The following is a 20,022-nucleotide window of genomic DNA, read 5'->3' as shown; positions in this document are numbered from 1 at the left end:
ATTATCTAGTTTCAATTTCTTAAAAAAATATTTTCTTAAACAAGGTTTACAAATAATAAATTTTAATGTATGCATAGATGTTTAAAAAAAATGAAAGAGGAAGGGGTTGTGCGTTCGTTAAAGTGATGAGTGCTGTGAGAATTGTTGTTGTTGTTGTAGTTCATTTACATCGCACTAGAGCTGCACAATGGGCTATTGGCGACGGTCTGGGAAACATCCCTGAGGATGATCCGAAGACATGCCATTACAATTTTGATCCTCTGCAGAGGGGATGGCATCCCCGCTTCGGTAGCCCGACGACCTGCACGCGAAGTCGAGCACTTTACGGTAGCACAGTTTAACGAGGACCCATACCGCACACCCTCGGTCCCTACGCAGACTGATCCAAGTGATCACTCACCCACACACTGACAGAAGCTAGTGATGCTTGACTTCGGTGATCTGCTGGGAACCGTGTCTTAACGATCAGTCCACTGCGGGACACTGTGAGAATAAAGCGGCAGGTTTGTTGATAAGCTATGAACTATGGTTTCCACAAGTTTATTGAATTCTGAACAATTGCGTGTGTAATATTTTAAATGTAACTGAAACGAAATTTTAAATGTACTTCCGTTGATTGTTTGGTTAAAAAGAAGTTTACTGAGAACAAAAGTGTAATAAATAATCTAAAGCATTGAGATAGTGAGTTCGATTCCAGCAGCCTACTTGAATGTACATTTGAAAAGTCTTTCTGAATTTCGAGCTATCTGTTTCCCAAAAAAATAACTCAAAATGTTTGATTTTTCTATTTAAAAAACTTTCCTAGCTAGCATAAAAGTTGTTCAGTATCTCCGTTACCCCGAGTTTGTTTCAGTCTATGGGTTTTAATCTCTTGGTCATACAACCCATGTTGCTGACTTTCTTTGCACGCAAATATATGTAAATTATAATTCTTGCCAATTTAAAATTTATTCTTGTACAGATTTACAAAGAGATAACGAACTGAAAATTTTATTTTAAAGAACAGTTAATCATCTAATGCATGGAAAATCACATGGATGTATATGGAATGCATGGTTCTAGGTGTAGTTATAAATAAATATTCCGGCTAATGTGTTTATTGCTAAGTATTGCTTATAAGCCCTTTGATGTTGAAGCACAAGCTAGAGATGGATATTTTACATTTTATATTATAACCATCGTTGAACAGCCGACCCAATTTTGGGTTTACGACTACTAATGCTCAACTCCGTAGCCTTATAATTTTGAACCAATCCAGAAGACAAGGAAACTCCTGGATCAGTACCCCAGAGGTATGGTTTGTAATGGGAACATGGAGGACTTCGTGACTCGACAGATTTAACGTGCAATAGTCACCATATATTATACGGGGAGTTTTCAGTCTGCGAGGATCGAACCCATGACCTCTTGGACATGGGCCCAGTGCCCTACCAACCAGGCTATCTCGGCCCTAGAGATGGACATTACAAAGAAAAACCCAAAGTCGGGATAGCCTGGTTGGTAGGGCACTGGGCCCATGTCCAAGAGTTCGTGGGTTCAACCCCGCAGGCCGGAGACTCCCCGTGTAGTAAGTGATGACTGATGCACGGTAAATCAGTCGAGTCGCGAAGTCCTCCATGTTCCCATAACAAATCTATACCTCTGGGGATACTGATCCAGGAGTTTCCTTGTGTTCTGTATTGGTTCAAATTTGCAAAGCACCGGAGTTGAGCATTCGTAGTCGTAATCCTAAAATTTGGTCGGCTGTTCAACGACGGATATAAAAAAAAAACCCAAGGGAAAGAAGTAATTCGAACCCGTGACCTTCCTACTACAGATTATTTGGTAGAACAAATGGACTGCTCGGCCAAGAAGGTTCAAAGGCTCTGTTTTAATACATAAAAATAAACAAATAAATGAATATAAAAGTAGGCATCTTACGTCATTCAAACCAAACAAAAAAATATCTCCTCCAATCTAATTTTTTGTTGCAACCCTTCTCCCATGAATATTGTTGCTAAAAAATTTATTATTAACTAAACAGAAACTTTTGCTCTAATCAAGTTGCACTATTAAATATCCTTAGTTTGAAAATCATAATATGTTTAAAAACTTTATTATAGGAGTAAAAAGTTCACAGCATAACTCACATCTATAAGACTAGTTATGGTTTTGAGGAGGCATCGCCAAATGTGTACTCCACTACTTTTCAACTCGAAAACGTAATTGAGGCATAGAGTTGAAATACTATCTCAAGAGTGCTTGTGTTGATTCTAAAACCGCAGTTTCCATAGTCAACTTTTAGGTATTGAATCATTTTCTGTATATCTAAGAGATATTTATTAAGTTTAATCCGTTTGTCTTTTCTCATCTTAAAACACTATGACGACTCTAAATCAGAAGGAAGTTGTAAGTAAGATTTCTCATGAATACTCTACCTCGTGGAGTTTAAAGAATATAAAATCTTTGGGATCAAAAAGCATAAAAACTGATGAATTCTCTCCCATACCCGGCTCAACATTTTATTTTGAAATTTTGTATCAAGAAAATTCAAGTGTTGAGAAAATATCCTATTTCAAGATGATGTTCGTGAAAAAAGCGGGGATAAATATTCCAAAATCCATGAGAATGAATATCACCGTATCTGTAAATACCTCATATAATGCAATTTTGAAGACGTATCAGAATTTCGAAATTAGAGTAAACGAAATGGACGTCGTTACGATTTCGAGTGAAATTTTTAAGTACTTTGTTTATGATAAAGCTGTTAAAGGTTATAAGGCAACAGGAGATCCATGCTTTGGAAATCATTCTGAATTATTAATAAAAAGCAATTTAGTGTTTTTCGAAATTCTCGTCTCTCCGAGTGATTATTTTCATGATAAGCGATTACTGAAAAACTTAAAAGAATTTGTGAATGACTTCGATTGCATGTACGAATCCTGCCTCTTGACTGATATCGAATTTAAAATAGGAAATGAATCATTTTCCGTCCACAAATGCATTTTAGCAGCTCACTCTCCAGTTTTACGTAGAATGATAAGTAGTGACTTTTCAGAATCCAAGACAAATACCATTTCCATTAATGATTCATCACCTGAAATTTTTAAATGTTTCCTGAAGTATTTGTATTCCGGAAAAATCGAGGACAAAACTTGGTCAGTCGTGAAGGAACTTTTAATACTTGCCGATAAATATGATGTTCGTTCTTTGAGAACAAAATGTGGCGAAATTCTTGCCTCTTTCTTATCCATTGACAACATCTATGAAATACTCAAGATCGCGTATGAATATGGAGATGAATATTTGAAAGAAGAAGCTAATGTTTTTGCAGTTAAACATATATTGGAAATAGCTCCCAATGATGAATGGAAAGAATTGACTGACTCAAATCCTGTTATTGGATACAATGTTATGAAAAATTTTGCACCAAAATTTCCCTCAATTCCTCAATTTGGCGGTTTTTCTATTATTAAATGTAATTCTGAATAGAAAGTATCTTTGGTAATTGAAATTGAAAATATATTTTTGGAGTGCATAAAAATAAAGTTCTTGGTAATATAAAAGGTATTTTTTATATCAAATATTTTCTTATCATTTCTTTAAAATAGGTATTTTACTAGTTCATTATTTCAAGCTTTTAAACTCTTATTTAAAAAGCTTTTGAAATATTTAAATATAGAAATTACTTTTAATGCTCTTGTTTGAATTTTTTAAATACGTTTGACTGCAAATTTTAGATACAGTTGAGTGTTTTTGATGAAAAATTTATTAAAACACTAAAAAAATTTATTAAAATTGAAATGCTTGAAATCTTTTTCAGTTAGTAACGAAATTAAGTTATTTTGAACATTACAAACTCTTTTTGATGTTTCATTTTTATTTTTGTTAATTTACTTCTGTATAAATAATTCGTTTAAAATTTACATTCGGTCATTGTTTAGGTTTCATGAATGCTTATTTTATTTAATGATAAATTAAATCTGTGTCTGAAGTTTGAAAGTATCTGTCATCTACATGAAAAGTATCTGTTACCTGCATGGAAAATATCTGTTACCTACATGGAAAGTATCTGTTAGCTGCATTAACGTAACATTTGAAATATTATCTTAGCTCAGAATTTCTAGATCATGTTTATGCGAACGAGTGTCGTATTGCACATTACATTTTTATAACCTTTACCAGAATTCAAGTTAGGAAGTTCTGTACATCGCGGTAAGCAATTAATTTGCCTTAAAAATTATTTTTGAAAATTTTGCTTTGAAATACTGCTTATATTTTAAATTTGTATGATGAAGAGCATACTTTATTTTAAAGTTATAAATTTAGTACATTTTGTGTCCAATGGGAAAAAAAATCTATTTATAGGAATATCACGCTGGTTGAAAACCGTAGATATTTAATAGCATTTGTACATGTCGTGCCATGGCTTGTCATTATCAGTGTTCTTGAAATGTAATTTTGTATCTTTGTCAGAATCATAAAAATCAGTTAGAGAAATTAAAACAAAAGCAATAACAATAATAATCAAAAATGAACTTAAATGCCGGTTGAAAAAAGTTTTTGATGATTTTATATCCAAGATTTTCAAAACTTATACTCTGTATACCTTATTACTCACAACACATAACGGTCAATGCATGTAATTAGTACCCTTGAAATAAATTTTTTAGAATTCTTATTAAAATAAAATCAAAATTTCATTTCATAATTTTTTAATACAAAGGTAAGAAACAACTTTTTAATGTAAATAAAACTATTTATTTTGATTTACTGATAGAAATTTTCATTCTTAAATGTGTTTTAACAATATTATTTCATCGCTACTATTTTGAATAATATTTATAAAAATTTCTCTTGTTTTTCTAATTTCCATAAAATGATATTAATAATATAAAATAATATAAAAGTATAGTTAATCAACAAGTGTAATTAATAAATAAAATCTAGTTTAAGCTTAATAGGAAAATACCCAAAGTGTAGTTCGCAAACTTGTATTTATGTTAATGCTTATAAATTTGTGTAAATTTTTTTCTCTTTCGATTTCGCTTCAGTTGCAGTGGTGTAGATTATTTGAAATGTATGTTTGAGCAAGAAATTGTTATTTTTTACTGTAATTTGATTCGGAACTTTTTACAGTGTAGTTCTTAACAGTTATTATAATAATTACAATAATAGCAAATCTCGCTAATCATATACTTTAAAAATTATATAAATTATAATCGTTAAAAAATAAAAATTTCACATTCTAGAATTAATAAATCATAATATTTATAACTGTTAAAATATTTGTCCTTTCTAAATTATAACCACTGTTAAAATTCAGCAATTACATTTTTAGAATAATTACAACAATTATTTAAGACACATTATTAATACAAAATATAGTTCTTAACACAAAATTAAAACTATAAAAAATATCAGTACTTTTTTATAACCATTGTTGAACAGCCCACCCAATTTTCGGGTTTACGACTAATGTTCAAGTCCGCGGCCTTATGATTTTGAACCCAGTCCAGAAGACGAGGGAACTCCTGGATCAAGTATTGGGAGAAATTTGCCTTCATGGAGGACTTTTCAAAAGGAACTAACACGCATTTGCGGTACATGGAGAGAAAGACCACGAGAACCTCCCACGGTTAGCCTGACGGCAAATGGACTCTAACCCATGATCCGTCTACGTCTGAGGATATTTCACGTCAGCTCTGTGGTCAGTGCAAGCCGGATGCAGATTCGTATAGACCGGCCATCGGTGGGATTCGAACCCAGTTCACCACATTGGAAAGCGAATGCTCTATCCCCTGAGCCATCCGGCTCTAAGATATGTCAATAATCATGTTCTTAAAAAGAACACATCAATTATATTCTTTAAAATATAATATGTTGAAATTCGAAAAGTAATATGCTCTAAAATCTCACTCAACCATTTCAGTGAACAATAATAACAGTTATTTACTACACATTATTAATACAAAATATAGTTCTAAAAACATAATTAAAACAATAAGAAATATCAATAATCATATTGTTGAAAAGAACATATCATTTATATTTAAAATATAATATATTGAAATTCGAAAAGTAATAAGCCCTAAAAACTCGTACAGTAATTTCAGTGCTTTGTAAGAATAAAACTAGTTAGTTTTTTAAAATATTTGACTAAATTGAAATTTGCCGAAAAAAAAGCGTAATTATTCAAACTAGCAAAGAAACCTACTCCATTAAGACCCAGATTCCGTAATAGCAGAGGCAAAATATGCTGGTAATGATTAATCCAAAAATAGTAGTTACTAATATTGGTACTTGATGAACCTATGATAAAGAAAGAAAATAAAAACATTAATAGAACTATAAAGAAAATAGATTATTAGACATTATTTGACTATTTATTTATATTATTAGACATTTATAGACTATTTATAGATTAGACAACATACATTTTTCATGTAAATTTCGAAAAGCTGATTAATAAATCGACTTTATAAATAAAATTTAAATGCAGAAAACATATTAGAGAATTACACAGCAGCTTATACTTATATGCTCGCAAATGATTATATTATATGCTCGCAATGACAACCCCATTCTGCCAGGAGTAATACTGTGAATAATAATTGCAATTTTAATTATATATCATATAATGTACAGCTTATACTGATATGGTCTCAAATGATTATATTATATGCTCGTAATGACAGTCCCATTCTGCCAGGAGTAATACTGTAAATAATAATTTCAATCTTAATTATAATATACAGCTTATAACATACTTATAGGCTTGCAAATGATTATATTATATTCTCGCAAATGACAATCCCATTCTGCCAGGAGTAATACTGTGAATAATAATTGCAATTTTAATTACATATCATATAATATACAGCTTATACTTATATGGTCGCAAATGATTATATTATATGCTCGCAAATTGTATGCACGCAATGACAATCTCATTTGGCCAGGAGTAATACTGTAAATAATAATCGCAATTTTAATTATATATCATATAATATACAGCTTATACTTATAAGGTCGCAAATGATTATATTATATGCTCGCAATGACAGTCCCATTCTGCCAGGAGTAACACTGTAAATAATAATATCAATCTTAATTATAATATACAGCTTATAACATATATGCTCGCAAATGATTAGATTATATTCTCGCAAATGACAATCCCAATTAGCGAGAGGTAATACTGTAAATAATAATTGCAATCATAATTATAAGTTTGTGAAAAATCAAAAATATGGATTAGATTTTTTTTTAGGAAACATCAGGCATTTTTATAATAAATTAAGTAATTTGGTTGATTATCAGTATGTTTCATTGCACTTTTTTATTGGCTTCAATTTTCTTGTTATGTATACTTTACTGTTCTGAATAAGCAACTGAGAAAATTTACAAGTGAGGGTTTCCTCTAGCGAGCCAAATCAACCTTTCTTGATTGAAAAGTATCTTTTGTTAAACGTTTTTTACTTAATTTCTATTTATTTTTTTTCAATTATTAATTTCAGTCTTTGTTTTTGATTATTTTCCTCTCTCGATAAAGCTTATCGAAAATCGGTAAGTAAGAGATCTTTTTGATTGTGCTAGTTTATAGTTAATAACAATGGGGAATGTGGGGATAGTTTTTATCGACCATATCAACCTTCATCTATGAAAAAGTACCCCAACATAGAATCGAGTTAACGTGTCTTATGTACTAGTGAATTGGAAATTGTATTTTTGTAGTGGTAGATACACTACAGTACTCCCCCACCAGAATTATAGCTGTGATAGAATTAGATGAGGGATACCATTAGTTGATTAATTGTTTTGTAGTTTTGTGAGAGCCCGGGAGAGCTGTATTAAGATCTCCGCACTTTTGCTGATCGTGAGAGCTGTATTAAGTTCACGGTCGTGGTTGCTCCTGTATTACCATTAGCAGTCGAGTGTATGCAGGCCAACATTGTGTGTTATCGAGACAGAGTAGCAACAACGCGAGGAGGTGAATAATGTCGCAGTCACAAGTCAACTGTTCAATGTGGACTATCCATTGAAATAGTCCTGCTCAAATCAAAGTGGGAGTTTCTGTCGAAGTAGGTGTGTCCACATCACGTCCGAAGATCACCAATGTGGGGATGGTAGCTATAGATCATGTCAACCTTCATCTATGAAAAGGTACCCCAACATAGAATCGAGTTAGCATGCCTTATATACTACTGAATTGGAGTTGTATTTTTGTAGTGGTAGATACACTACAGGGAACATAAATTTTGTTGCATTTATACAAATGCTTGATTTTGTCTGATTCGAGGGTGGGAATTTCAAATCTGAAATTGGTTTTACTCCTAAAGCTAAAGTTTTTTCTGAATGGCATTTTGAAGTCCTTCTGTGGAAATGTGCAAGTAGAAAAACGTTCTATATAATAGGGGGTCTCGTAACTGTTTCGACAAATTTCTAAGTGAGTTAAGGCACACCATCAGGTCAAAGTTGCATTGGAGTTCATGCAGGAAAATGTCCTCATATGCGACTAAGGGCATTTCCCTATTATGACCCTCACGAAGAAAAGTTTATAATGGCGTAGTGCCCCTAGCGGCGTATGGCATTTCCGAATATGGGTTCCTATGCAATTTTAAATTTCAATGCAATTTCAATAGAAATAATAATAAAGTTTTGCATAAAATATATAAATAATAAAAATTAGTGTATCAAATTAATCTTGTAATTATAATAATAATTTATGTGTTAAAATAAGCTTATAATAGTAATAAATAATGTAGTAATTATTTTAATTTGCAAATGAAGTATTTATAGATAATACAAACTTACTTGCGTATCAAAATCATCCCAGTATTTATCACAAGTGAGAAAGGAGCAGATGGACTGATCCAAATCATCTGAAATGAAATTAAAAATTGTTTTAATTTGATGTCATGATTGTTCTCATCAAATATAATTCCTGTATATAAAAAGATAAGGCGTTCTATTTATAGTATAAGCTATTTAATTTAGGTACATCATTTAATCACATTAAAGGAATTAAAAGTATAGTCAGGGGACTGTCCAGGTCAAATTTACTACAGTTTAACTCAACTTTAATTCCGTTTAATTCAACTACTATTACCATTTAATTAAACTTCAAATTTCTTTTTCTTAAAATTTTAATTTTGTATCTACTAAGAAACGATAAATCCATATTTTTACCATGTTTCTGTGTTGATTTTTTAATATAATTTTTAATATAATTTTCACAAATTATGTCTACATTTTCACAAAATAGGTACCTCTCAGAAAAAACCTAGACAGATCCCTGATAGTTCCTTTACGCAAAAAAATAAGACGTTCTAATTAAAGGATGGCGGGTTACTTAATTTAAGGGTATCATTTAATCACATTAAAAGAATTAAAAAGAAATAATCGCTTTATGCAAAAGGATAAGATGTTCTTTTTAAAGAATGGGTCAATTAATTTAGGGACATCCTTTAATCATATTAATGGAATTAAAAATATAATTCCTTTATGTCAAATGATGAGACATTAGTTAATATCGGGAAATCCCTTAATCACCTTAACGGAATTGAAAGTATTATTCATTTATGTAAAAGGATAAGACGTTCCTTTTAAAGAATAATAGAAGAAATATAATTCCTTAATGTAAAAGGAGACGTTCTATTTAAAGAATGGTTTACTTAATTTAGGGACATCATTTAATCACATTAAAGGAATTAAAAGTACATTTTTTTGAGTAAAAGGATAAGACATTCTATTTAAAGGATGGGTTACTTAATTTAAAGACATCTTTTAATCACTTAAAAATTTAAATCATATTAGAATGCTTAAAACCACTTTACATAAAGAATCACTTAGCGATCATTCGTAGGCATAAATATCCAAGGTAATAAAGTTGGAGATATTATCTCATTAAGATAGTGACAATAAACATTAAACAATAATAAAAGCATAATATAATCAAATAATAATTAGATAATTAAAATCAAATAGTTTTATTGAATATCATAAATATTTTAATTATATTTCAGGACATTAATTCAGTTCAAGTATAATTTAAAATTTTGGTATGCTGGTTCAGATTATTGCAGCCATTTAAAAAAATTACGTCTGAAATTAACGCACATAATCCTCAAAATTTGAAACTTCTTAGATTTTCATGTATCATTGACATCAGTTCTTTTTAAAATATATTTCAATTTCTATTTTCTGATTTCATTTGAATATGTTTGGTTTTACTCTATTTCAAAGTTATTTTTTTCACTGATGATAAGCAATGATGATTCTAACTTATAATTACTGATATGCTTTAGATAAGTTTATTCCAATACTTAATATCAGAGCATTTTTTAATGTCACACAGGGAAAGAATTTCTTTTTTTTTGTTTTCTGTTGCATGAGATTTTTTTTAAACAGTTCAACAACTTTCAGAAACAACTTTCGTATCGCTTAGTTCAAAACTGCAATCGGTTTCTCCCTACAAGCTACAGTTTTCTTTTTACATTAAATTTCCTATCTATATTTTTTTTTATCGAAATGTACAAGCTTAAAAACGTTATATATAACACGGAGTCGCGTGTATTATTATATAGCAGTAAAATGGAGATCTGAAACTATAAATAATTTTTTTGCTATATTTCCTTATACTTCGGTAGTGAAGAGGTTTTATTCTATATTTTTCCGTCTTTTAACAGGAGTTCAGTTGCAGTTTTGGGAATCTACCTTTTGGACAAACAGACAATAACTCACGTTTCGATCTTTCTGCGTTTTTACAGGAAACGAAAATAACTTTTGTTATATTATTGACAAACAGATACTGTTATTGACAGAAACTGTTTCACAATATTTTGCAATTTTCTGCGTTTATTTTTATTTATTTATTATTATTTTTTTTTACAGGGAATGAAAATTTGCTGAAGTTGTTTTATCTTTGGAGGGCTAAGACAAAAATCTTCAACTATTTTTTTTTCACTGTTTAAAAATAATGGGACTAATTATTTGTAAAGATGTGGATAATTTTAGATCAATTAGAATTTGGATTAAGGCTTGGTTTCGCTTTTCTTTACAATGAAATCCAACTGATGCTGAAACAAAGGTTTCTTTTTTCCCCCAGTAATATATATATATATATATANATATATATATATTTACGATTTCTTTTTAGGGTTATAAAAAAAATTACCTTCAATATCTTGAAAGTCTTTAGATGACAAGTTAGCTAACATTCCAATTGTACACTGGCGAACAAGAGACTAAAAGAATAAAAAATTGCGATAAATAATTTAAAAAAAATGTCACAAAGGAAGAAATTGTAAATAAAACTTAATTTATGTTAGTAGATTTATATAAATTGTAAAATAAATCTAAAAATTCTGTGTAGACTTGTCAATATGATGCAAGTAGACAACATTTCAAATTGAGTGATTTAAAGAGGAATGCTTATCATATGACATGCATGATTCAGTTTTAATTAATGCTAATTTTAAAAGGAAGATAAATTCTAATACAAATATCTCAGAAAGTTGAGGTAAATGTTTTGTTAAATATTGTTGAAAGATATGGTATTATTTTATCGAAAACACATTCTAAATACTTTTTAATAGTAAAATATAATTTTATGGTTACTTATGTAAAATAAATATACTTTTTTTATAAGAACAAAACAAATTTCAAGGTTTTTGACTGTGATAATAAAGAGAAGAAATGATGAACAAAAATCTTTCAAAATCCGAGATATATTTCCTAAATATTCAAAATTTTTTTTATAATGTTCTTGCACTTTTTTTAAATTCCAAACAATCTTTTTCGCCGGACATTGTTTACTAAAATTTAAAAATCTTAAAAATATAGTACTAAAATTCGCTAACTCAAAAAAAAAATTTTTTTTAGTCAGTTCGTTATAATTTTTTTTTTATTATTTAATAAATTGCTAACAAAATTTAAATTTTTAAAATGATAATATGCAACCAAATTTTTATTTAAAAAGAAATGATTGGAATAAAATATATTTTGCTACTTTTTTTTAATCAAAACTTTCATTTTTGCGAAACATTCGCAATAATTTGTAACAATATTTTTAAATTTTTTATTACAGATAATTTTGAAAGTTAGTGTTAAAAATAACGTGGAGCGCATATAAGTACAAAATTATAAATTATTTCTATACACATTGTACAAGGAAACGAAATAAAATGTAAGCAAAATACATTTTTAGCACAGTAAGCAAAAAATTGGAATCTATAAAATGAGATCTTGTTTCTTTTGAAATGTTTTTTTAAATATCTCGCGAAACTTTTATGACTATGCCATGCAACACAATTATATGAGATTCGATGAATGTCTTTCACTTATTTATATTTGCTGAAGATCAACAACTTTATAAATTGATTTAATTAAAATAATAATCATATGTTAAATTATAAATTTTATTACAACTTAGAATATTTGAGAAAAATTCTAAGCCTCTAAGTTAGAGAAGTTGTCAAATCCGTGTCGCTAAGTAAGAACTTAAAACCAGTTTAATAGGTGCTGCCATCTTATTATTGTTTTCTGAACTAGCGAAAAAATGAAAAACCTCGTTTCATCCACTAACGCCATCTTTTAATCATTTCTGAAAGCATCATTGATGAGCATGTTGTATTAATTTGGTGATATTTATTTCCGCGTTAAAACGGAGTTGTTTCGAAATAAAATAAAATAATTTTTTCTTGAAATTAATATGTTAAACAATTGATTCGCTATTTACACCACCAACAAAGGAAAAAAAAAAAAAAAAAAAAAAAAAAAAAAAAAAAAAAGGATTTCCACCACACAGAGGAAAAATAGAAAGCACACATGAAGAAATAGAATGAGTTATATTTACTAAAAATCAAAAGCTTTTCATTGTAAAATTTGATTTTCAAATATATTTTGAGTAAAAAACGTCTACATTTATTTTTCCTCAATAAATTCAAAATAGTATGTGCCCAAATTATTCAAAATTATCCAAATTATTCAAAATAGTATAAATTAACACGTGAAACTGTTTCCTGAATCTTAAAACATTTCAAATATGCAAATTTGTAATATTTTCGCGATTTAAACTTAATGGATACTTTACTTTCACAAATAAAACTTGCGGAATCAGTATAAGAAACAACCATTATCTCCCTAAAATTTAAGCTTGATAGGAAGGTATATATGACCTAAATAAAATGTAAGCAATAAGGAAACTGCAGTAGGTCTAACTGAATGCAAAAAAAAAAAAAATCACTCGAATTTTTAATTGTGTTTTTTTTTTTATTTTTTTTTTTATTTAAAGTCACAATGTAGCTTAAAAGTAAAAAATAATTCTAATCATGAAAAATGTATCATATAGTTAAGGCACATTTCAAAATTAAATATAACCAATTTCATTATTTTTTAAAAATATTTCTTGCTGCTTTAGAAACTGTGGTTTAATTATAACATACCTTCATTATATTGGTCCTCATTATATCATACTTTTGAGAGTTCGTTCCCCCGCTGTTCTCATAGTGTGAAAAAAAATTAAAATTTTATTGAATTCACTCACATTCAAATTACTAAAATTTCTCTCTTATCAGATAACCTGTGAAGTAACTACCACTGCAAATATTAAATACCAATTCAATAGTATATAAGATATGTTAACTAATTAGTAAAGTCGATAATTAAATCCCCTCAATGGTGACCTGCGGAAAGTGATTTGAACTCGTCAACATCGATGGATGATCCACATTAAACAGTTGATTTGCTTAAAATATAGCTTTAAAAAAAAATCAGTAAAATTAATGAAAGGCTTACGGCCAATAAACAAAAAATGAAGAAAATAAAATAATGAGCGAAATTATATAAGAAAATAAAATAATGAGCGAAATGATATAAGAAAATAAAATAATGAGCGAAATGATATAAGAAAATAAAATAATGAACAAAGTGATATAAATAAACAAAAAATGAAAAAAAAAATATAATGAGCAAAAATGATATAAAAAAAAACAGCATAAATAAATTAGTGATAATCGTTTATCGAATTCTATCACAGATAATATTCTGGAAGGGAAATAATTATTAAAAATATTTTATTTTTCTTCTCGTTTAAAAACTCTTTTGTGAGCATGTTTTCTGCATATTTTAAACTATGCACAGTAAACGCAAATTATGCATAGTAAATAAAACTTATTATTATATTTTTCTTAATTTTCTTCAATAATCTCTCTTTTTTTTATCTTTTTGTCTTTATTGTGTTTTATTAATATATATATATATATATATATATAATCTGAATAGATAGATTAACTTAAATTATTACACTGTTTGAAACGTAAATTCAGTAATTGCTTTACTTTAATAATTAAAAACATAATAAATTGCACGAATTACAACATTTATTTATTTCTTTATTTTTGTTTCGACATCAATAATGCGTTCTTTTTATATTTATCTGACAAATTATGTTGCAATAATTTAAATTGCCATTTAAAATGAGGGAAAATATAACATACTTTAATCGACATTTCTTGACACTGCTCATATTTTATATCTATAATTCTGTCCCAATAAGTAATAAAATATTTGAAGCATAAATTCACAACATATTCAAATAATAACTCTTTGAAAATAAGAATGCAGTTTAATGTAGCGCAATTCTGGGTTTGAGAATAAATTTTTAAATTCTTTTTCCGATAAACTTGAATACGAATTTTTTTGTTGTTTTATAATGTTTTTCCATGAGCTTGTTAGAACAAGAATAAAATCAATTGCCAGACCATCCCTTTTCGTATTGTCCTAAAGCAGTTACGATTCTGAGCAAATGTCCATAAGCAATATAACGCTTCTTGCTTATTTTCTTCTTATTTATGAAAGTACTCATTAAAGGTTGAGAAGTTTATATTGTGTTGTAAATCACCTCTTCGACTAAGGAATTAATAGCAATAACGACAACACAAATACATTTCCTTCAAGAAAAAGAACGACGAACGAAAAAATCTGAGTTCCGTAAGGCATAAAAAGTAATAACGTGTCTTACTTAGCAAAAAAGATTACCCTAGACTGGATGTATTGAGTAATTGTAGGTTATAGGATAATAATTCCGTCATTGTTATAGATATATGCGATGATTACTATAAAACTTCTTTTTTTAGCAAAATGTAATTTTTTTAAAGGGAAGATGAGACTAATTTTTGCGTCAGCTACTGATCACTATGATAACTAGATATTGGAGGCTCTATAATTATAGCCGATGAGATGATTCTGAGACAATCTCAATTTTTTCCCCTCTTTCTTTTCACAATCTGAGAAGTTTTATTTAAAAATTACACTTTTTCCCTCAACCCTTGGGTACTGATCGATCAGAAAAGGGAAGTTTTTCAGACCGAAGGGAATAATTTGCACTTCGTGATTTATGAAGTGGAGTGGAGATGTCATTAAACACGATTAAAATATCGTTTGCTGCAATTTCTGCATTCGTTACTTGAAACAACGGATCTATCGAAAGGAATAATAACTCTTAACTGTTAGAAGAATAGAAAAGAGACAATTTTATAATTTTATTACAAATAAATTATCATTCTTTTAATAACTATGCATTAATTTGATTAACTTCTTGTCCGAACCCTGTTTTCTTAAAGTCTATTTGTTTAAGTTGATACTGCGAATTATGATGAATTAATTTAATGAAAGGATGGTGTTAATATTCTAAATGTTGCTTGCAGCTTTCAATGCGGGAAAAAAGACACGATAAATTTTAATATCGTTTGCTGTAATTTTTCAAATAGTTACTTAAAGCAATGATTTCGTCTAACGATTAACGCATTGAAGAGAACAAAATATTTCTTTTTTAATATAAATAAATTATAATTATCTCAAATTGTTATTCTCTCAATAATTTCGAAATAATTCGATTAACTTTCTGTCCGAAGCCTGTTTCTTGAAGTATATTTGTTTAAGTTGATACTGCGAATTATGATAAATTAATTTAATGAAAGGATGGTGTTAATATTCTAAATGTTGCTTGCAGCTTTCAATGCGGGAAAAAAGACACGATAAATTTTAATATCGTTTGCTGTAATTTTTCAAATAGTTACGTAAAGCAATGATTTCGTCTAACGATTAACGCATTGAAGAGAACAAAATATTTCTTTTTTAATATAAATAAATTGTAATTATCTCAAATTGTTATTCTCTCAATAATTTCGAAATAATTCGATTAACTTCCTGTCCGAAGCCTGTTTCTTAAAGTCGATACTATAAAGTGAGATAAAATTAGCTTAATGACAGACAATTACATTGAAAGAAAGAAAATTATAAACGTTGTTTACCACTTTCAATAGGAAAAATAAATTTAAATGAATTTTAATATCCATTTCTGTTAATATTTAATTCATCACTTCTGAACAAAGGTATAATATACATTGAAAAATGGAAAAGAAAAAATTGCACATTTTTAATAGGAAAAAGTTGCAGTTCTTTTGGCAGTTATTTATTATTTTGATTGGAAGCCTCTTTGTTGAAGTTGGTACAACAAAATGTGATAAAATTAGTATAATGAAAGCTTGTGTTAGTATTATGTCGTTTTCCACTTTCAATGAGAAAAAAAATGTCAATATTGTTTTCAGCAAATTTTTAATTTGCCACCTGTTGTTGATCGAAATCGTAATGATTAACAAATTGAAAAGTGAAAAAATAAAATATGACTATTTTAATGTAAATAATTTATATTTATTTCAATAACTGTGCAATATTTTGTTTAACATCCTAGTTAAAACACATTTGTTAAAGTTGATGCTTACAAAATATGATAAAATTAATTTTATGGAAGGTTTGTGTTAGCATTATGAACGTAGTTTGCCATTTTTATTGAGAAAAAAAATGAAATAAATTTTAATACTACTTGCTGTAATTTTTTTAATTTCACGTTAATTTAAAGCAATGATTGATTACTGTCTAAAGAATTAGTAACTTTTAACTTATTGAAGGATGGAAAAGAGACAATTTTACACTTTTAATTATAAATAAATAATCACACTTTTAAAAAATATGCAATAGTTTGATTAATTTCGTTTCCAAAGATCGTTTCTTAAAGTGGACTTGGAATAATACACTGGGAAAAATTCGGTGTCAAATTATGGTAAAATGTACTGTCACTCAGGGTGCTGGTACTTTTAACCGTAAAATCCAGTTTTATCGTAAAATTTTACCAAAAAAAATATGATGTACAGTATTTTTTATAGTAATAATATTGTAAAATCATTGAATCACAGTAATTAAAGAAATATCATTGTAAAAATTACGATTCAAAATTCTACGGTAAATATAGATTTTACAATAAAATGGATTTTTCTGTAAATTATTTATGAATGCTGCACTCAGGGTGTTAGTAATTTTTACCGTAATTTGATACGAAATTTTTTACAGTGTAGTTTAAATGTCGTTTGGTCCCGCAGTGGACTGATCGTTAAGACACGGTTCCCAGCAGATCACCGAAGTCAAGCATCACTGGCTGCGGTCAGTGGGCAGGTGGGTGACCACTTGGATCAGTCTGCGAAGGAACCGAGGGTGTGCGGCATTGGTCCTCGTTAAACTGTGCTACCGTAAAGTGCTCGACTTCGCGCGCAGGTCGTCGGGCTACCGAAGCGGGGGTGCCATCCCCTCCGTAGAGGATCAAAATTGCGATGGCATGTCTTCGGATCATCCTCCGGGATGTTTCCCAGACAGTCGCCAATAGCCCATTGTGCAGCTCTAGTGCGACGTAAATTAACAACAACAACTTAAATGTCGTTCGTCGCTCTCTATGAGTAAAAAAGTATTAAAAGAAATATTTTTATTTACGTTTCAAAAAATTATGCAGTTTAAATATTTGATGAAAAACAGTTGGAGGTTTTAAAGTCTTGCTCCAAGAAGTCTCCGTTTAAAGTATGCAGATGCCTATTTCAACCACTCTCGCATCAATGTAATATGCGGCTTGTCTTTAAAATTTTGTTTCTGAAAAAATTTTGTTTTTAAAATCAGGAAAGAAAAATTATTGAAAAATATTTTTTACATGCAATATGTAAAACAATATGTGTAATAAAGCAATATGTGTAATATGTTGCTTGGGATTGAAATCAAAGGAAGTAAATTGGTGTGCGAAATTACCGTTATATTTTAAACTAAAATAATATTTCAAGCTTTTTGAAAGAAAACAGAAAGCTTTAACTGAAGATTTCTTTTTCTTCAATTTTTCAATTAGTTGCGACGTAAAATATCCTCTGTAGTAGACGGATCATGGATTAGAATCCCCTTCCTAGCGGGCTAATCATGGGGGGAGAGATTCATGGTTTTCATCTCTACGCAAAGCCAACTTGGTTTAGTTCCATCAAAAAGTCATCCGTGAAGGCTTTGTCCCAATGCTTTATCCAGAATTTCTCATGTCTTCTGGGATGGGTTCAAAATTACAAGGCTACGGAGCTGAACAATGAGAATCGTAAACTCCGTCGGCTGTTCAATGCCAGTATAAAAATCTCTATATATATTTCTCTTACACGGCGACAAAAAAAAAGCCTCATTACAACTCCCCGAATGGCAACGCTAGAATATCGACCAATGATAGCAGCTAAAAATGTCACACGCCAAATCAAGCTCAAATCTAGCAACATATAGCGCTTTTAAAAACGGAAACTGAAATTACCTTAAACTAGGCAGAAGTGAATGGTCTTTGTCGATAGATTTCTATTTTAGTGAGTGCTTTATTCACGAATTTATATATTACGAATTTATTTGACGATTTTTGATTTATATCACGAATTTATTTGTTTTATTATTGTTATTAGTTATTCATTGAAAAATGAGTCTCAGTCGTGCTGTTACGCTTTAAGATTTTATATTATAGCACATTTCTAATAGGTTTAACGAATTACATGTTTGAATTCAAATTTATTTTAATGACTTAGTATTTACTAAAAAGACGTAATTTTTTTTAAAAATAAAATGTTGTTATATGGATTTGAATGATTGTTTTGAATTCTTAGAATTTTGTGTATTTGCAATGTACCTAAGTTAGTAGCGAGCGAAGTGAGCTTGGTATAAGATTGCGTAGCAATTTTCGGGGGTTGGCGGGCGTTAGTGAGCAGGGGGTGCAGCCCACTAGTAATATAAAATTTTTCAATTAATTTTTCACCATTTAATATAAATTTATTTAGCTTGACTGAAAAATTAGTTGTCTAGTTATCAAAAATTGATTAATGAAAAATGAAATTATGAATAAAGTTTATTTCGAAATAAAAGTGTATTGAAGTATTCTGAACTTTTATTAAAGCGTAGCGAAAATATATCTTTTGCATAAATGCTGGTAATTTAAAAATTAAAAATAATTTCTTAATATAACTTTTATTCAGAAATTTTACATTAATAAAAATATTTAATGAGATGAAATTAAAGAAAATTAAATCTTTAGATAATTAATTATTTCCTATTTTGATTAAGGGATTTGGAATTTAGAGCGGTATTAAGTGTTTAATTTAATTCCTTAAAATTAAACATCAATCATTTACGTTGAAAAACACTTTTTAATTTTTTATAATTAAATATGAGCACTCGATGATAAATATAAGAAAAAAAATTAAGCCCTGAAGCATGAAACTTAAAAACTAGAATTTTTCTTTGTTAAGCACAAAAGTCGAGTACATCCATTAATTTTAATTATTCATAGTATTCTTAATCAGCTTCTCTAGGGTAATAAAAATAATACCCCGAAATACGGAAAAAAAATTAACGTACCCGGACGATGAAGCATAAATTTGCCCTGACATGTAACTGTTTTTATATCTCCAGGGTAAGGTTATAAAAATAGTTCAGTTTTTTTTTACTAAGCCTAGCCCCGGCCTAACGACGCAGTAGTAAAGCACAATGAGAATTAATCATCACAAAAAATGATTAATTGCAACATTTAAAGCTGAAAAAAAATTACGCAATTACAATGGAGGAAAAAAATTACCCGGGAAAAAATAGTCAGGGATTAAAGCCGGGCATAAAAAAATTTCCCCGTGGGCAAGAGGCAGCTGGATTCTA

At 29.1% G+C, this 20,022-nt stretch overlaps 2 protein-coding genes across 2 annotated transcripts in view; one reads left to right on the top strand and one right to left on the bottom strand.

The window, feature by feature from the left end:
* Positions 1-2,359: 2,359 nt before the first annotated feature.
* LOC107453490 (uncharacterized) lies at positions 2,360-3,545 on the top strand (the record flags this gene model as incomplete). The annotated part of the gene is given in 1 exon segment (XM_016070353.3): positions 2,360-3,545. A coding segment is annotated over 1 exon segment (1,110 nt). The 3' UTR covers positions 3,472-3,545.
* Positions 3,429-20,022, bottom strand: part of LOC107453364 (uncharacterized) — a 43,510-nt gene continuing 26,916 nt past the window's right edge. The window contains exons 5-7 of the mRNA XM_043040537.2: positions 11,159-11,228; positions 8,797-8,864; positions 3,429-6,291 (exon numbers count right to left, since the gene is read on the bottom strand). Coding sequence (XP_042896471.1) covers positions 6,193-6,291; positions 8,797-8,864; positions 11,159-11,228 — 237 coding nt within the window. The 3' untranslated portion in view covers positions 3,429-6,192. The remainder of the gene's footprint in view (positions 6,292-8,796; positions 8,865-11,158; positions 11,229-20,022) is intronic.

This window comes from Parasteatoda tepidariorum, chromosome 4, assembly GCF_043381705.1.
Source record: "Parasteatoda tepidariorum isolate YZ-2023 chromosome 4, CAS_Ptep_4.0, whole genome shotgun sequence".
Taxonomy (NCBI): domain Eukaryota; kingdom Metazoa; phylum Arthropoda; class Arachnida; order Araneae; family Theridiidae; genus Parasteatoda; species Parasteatoda tepidariorum.
Note: the sequence above shows the minus strand (reverse complement) of the source record. Positions and strands in the feature narration are given on the sequence as shown.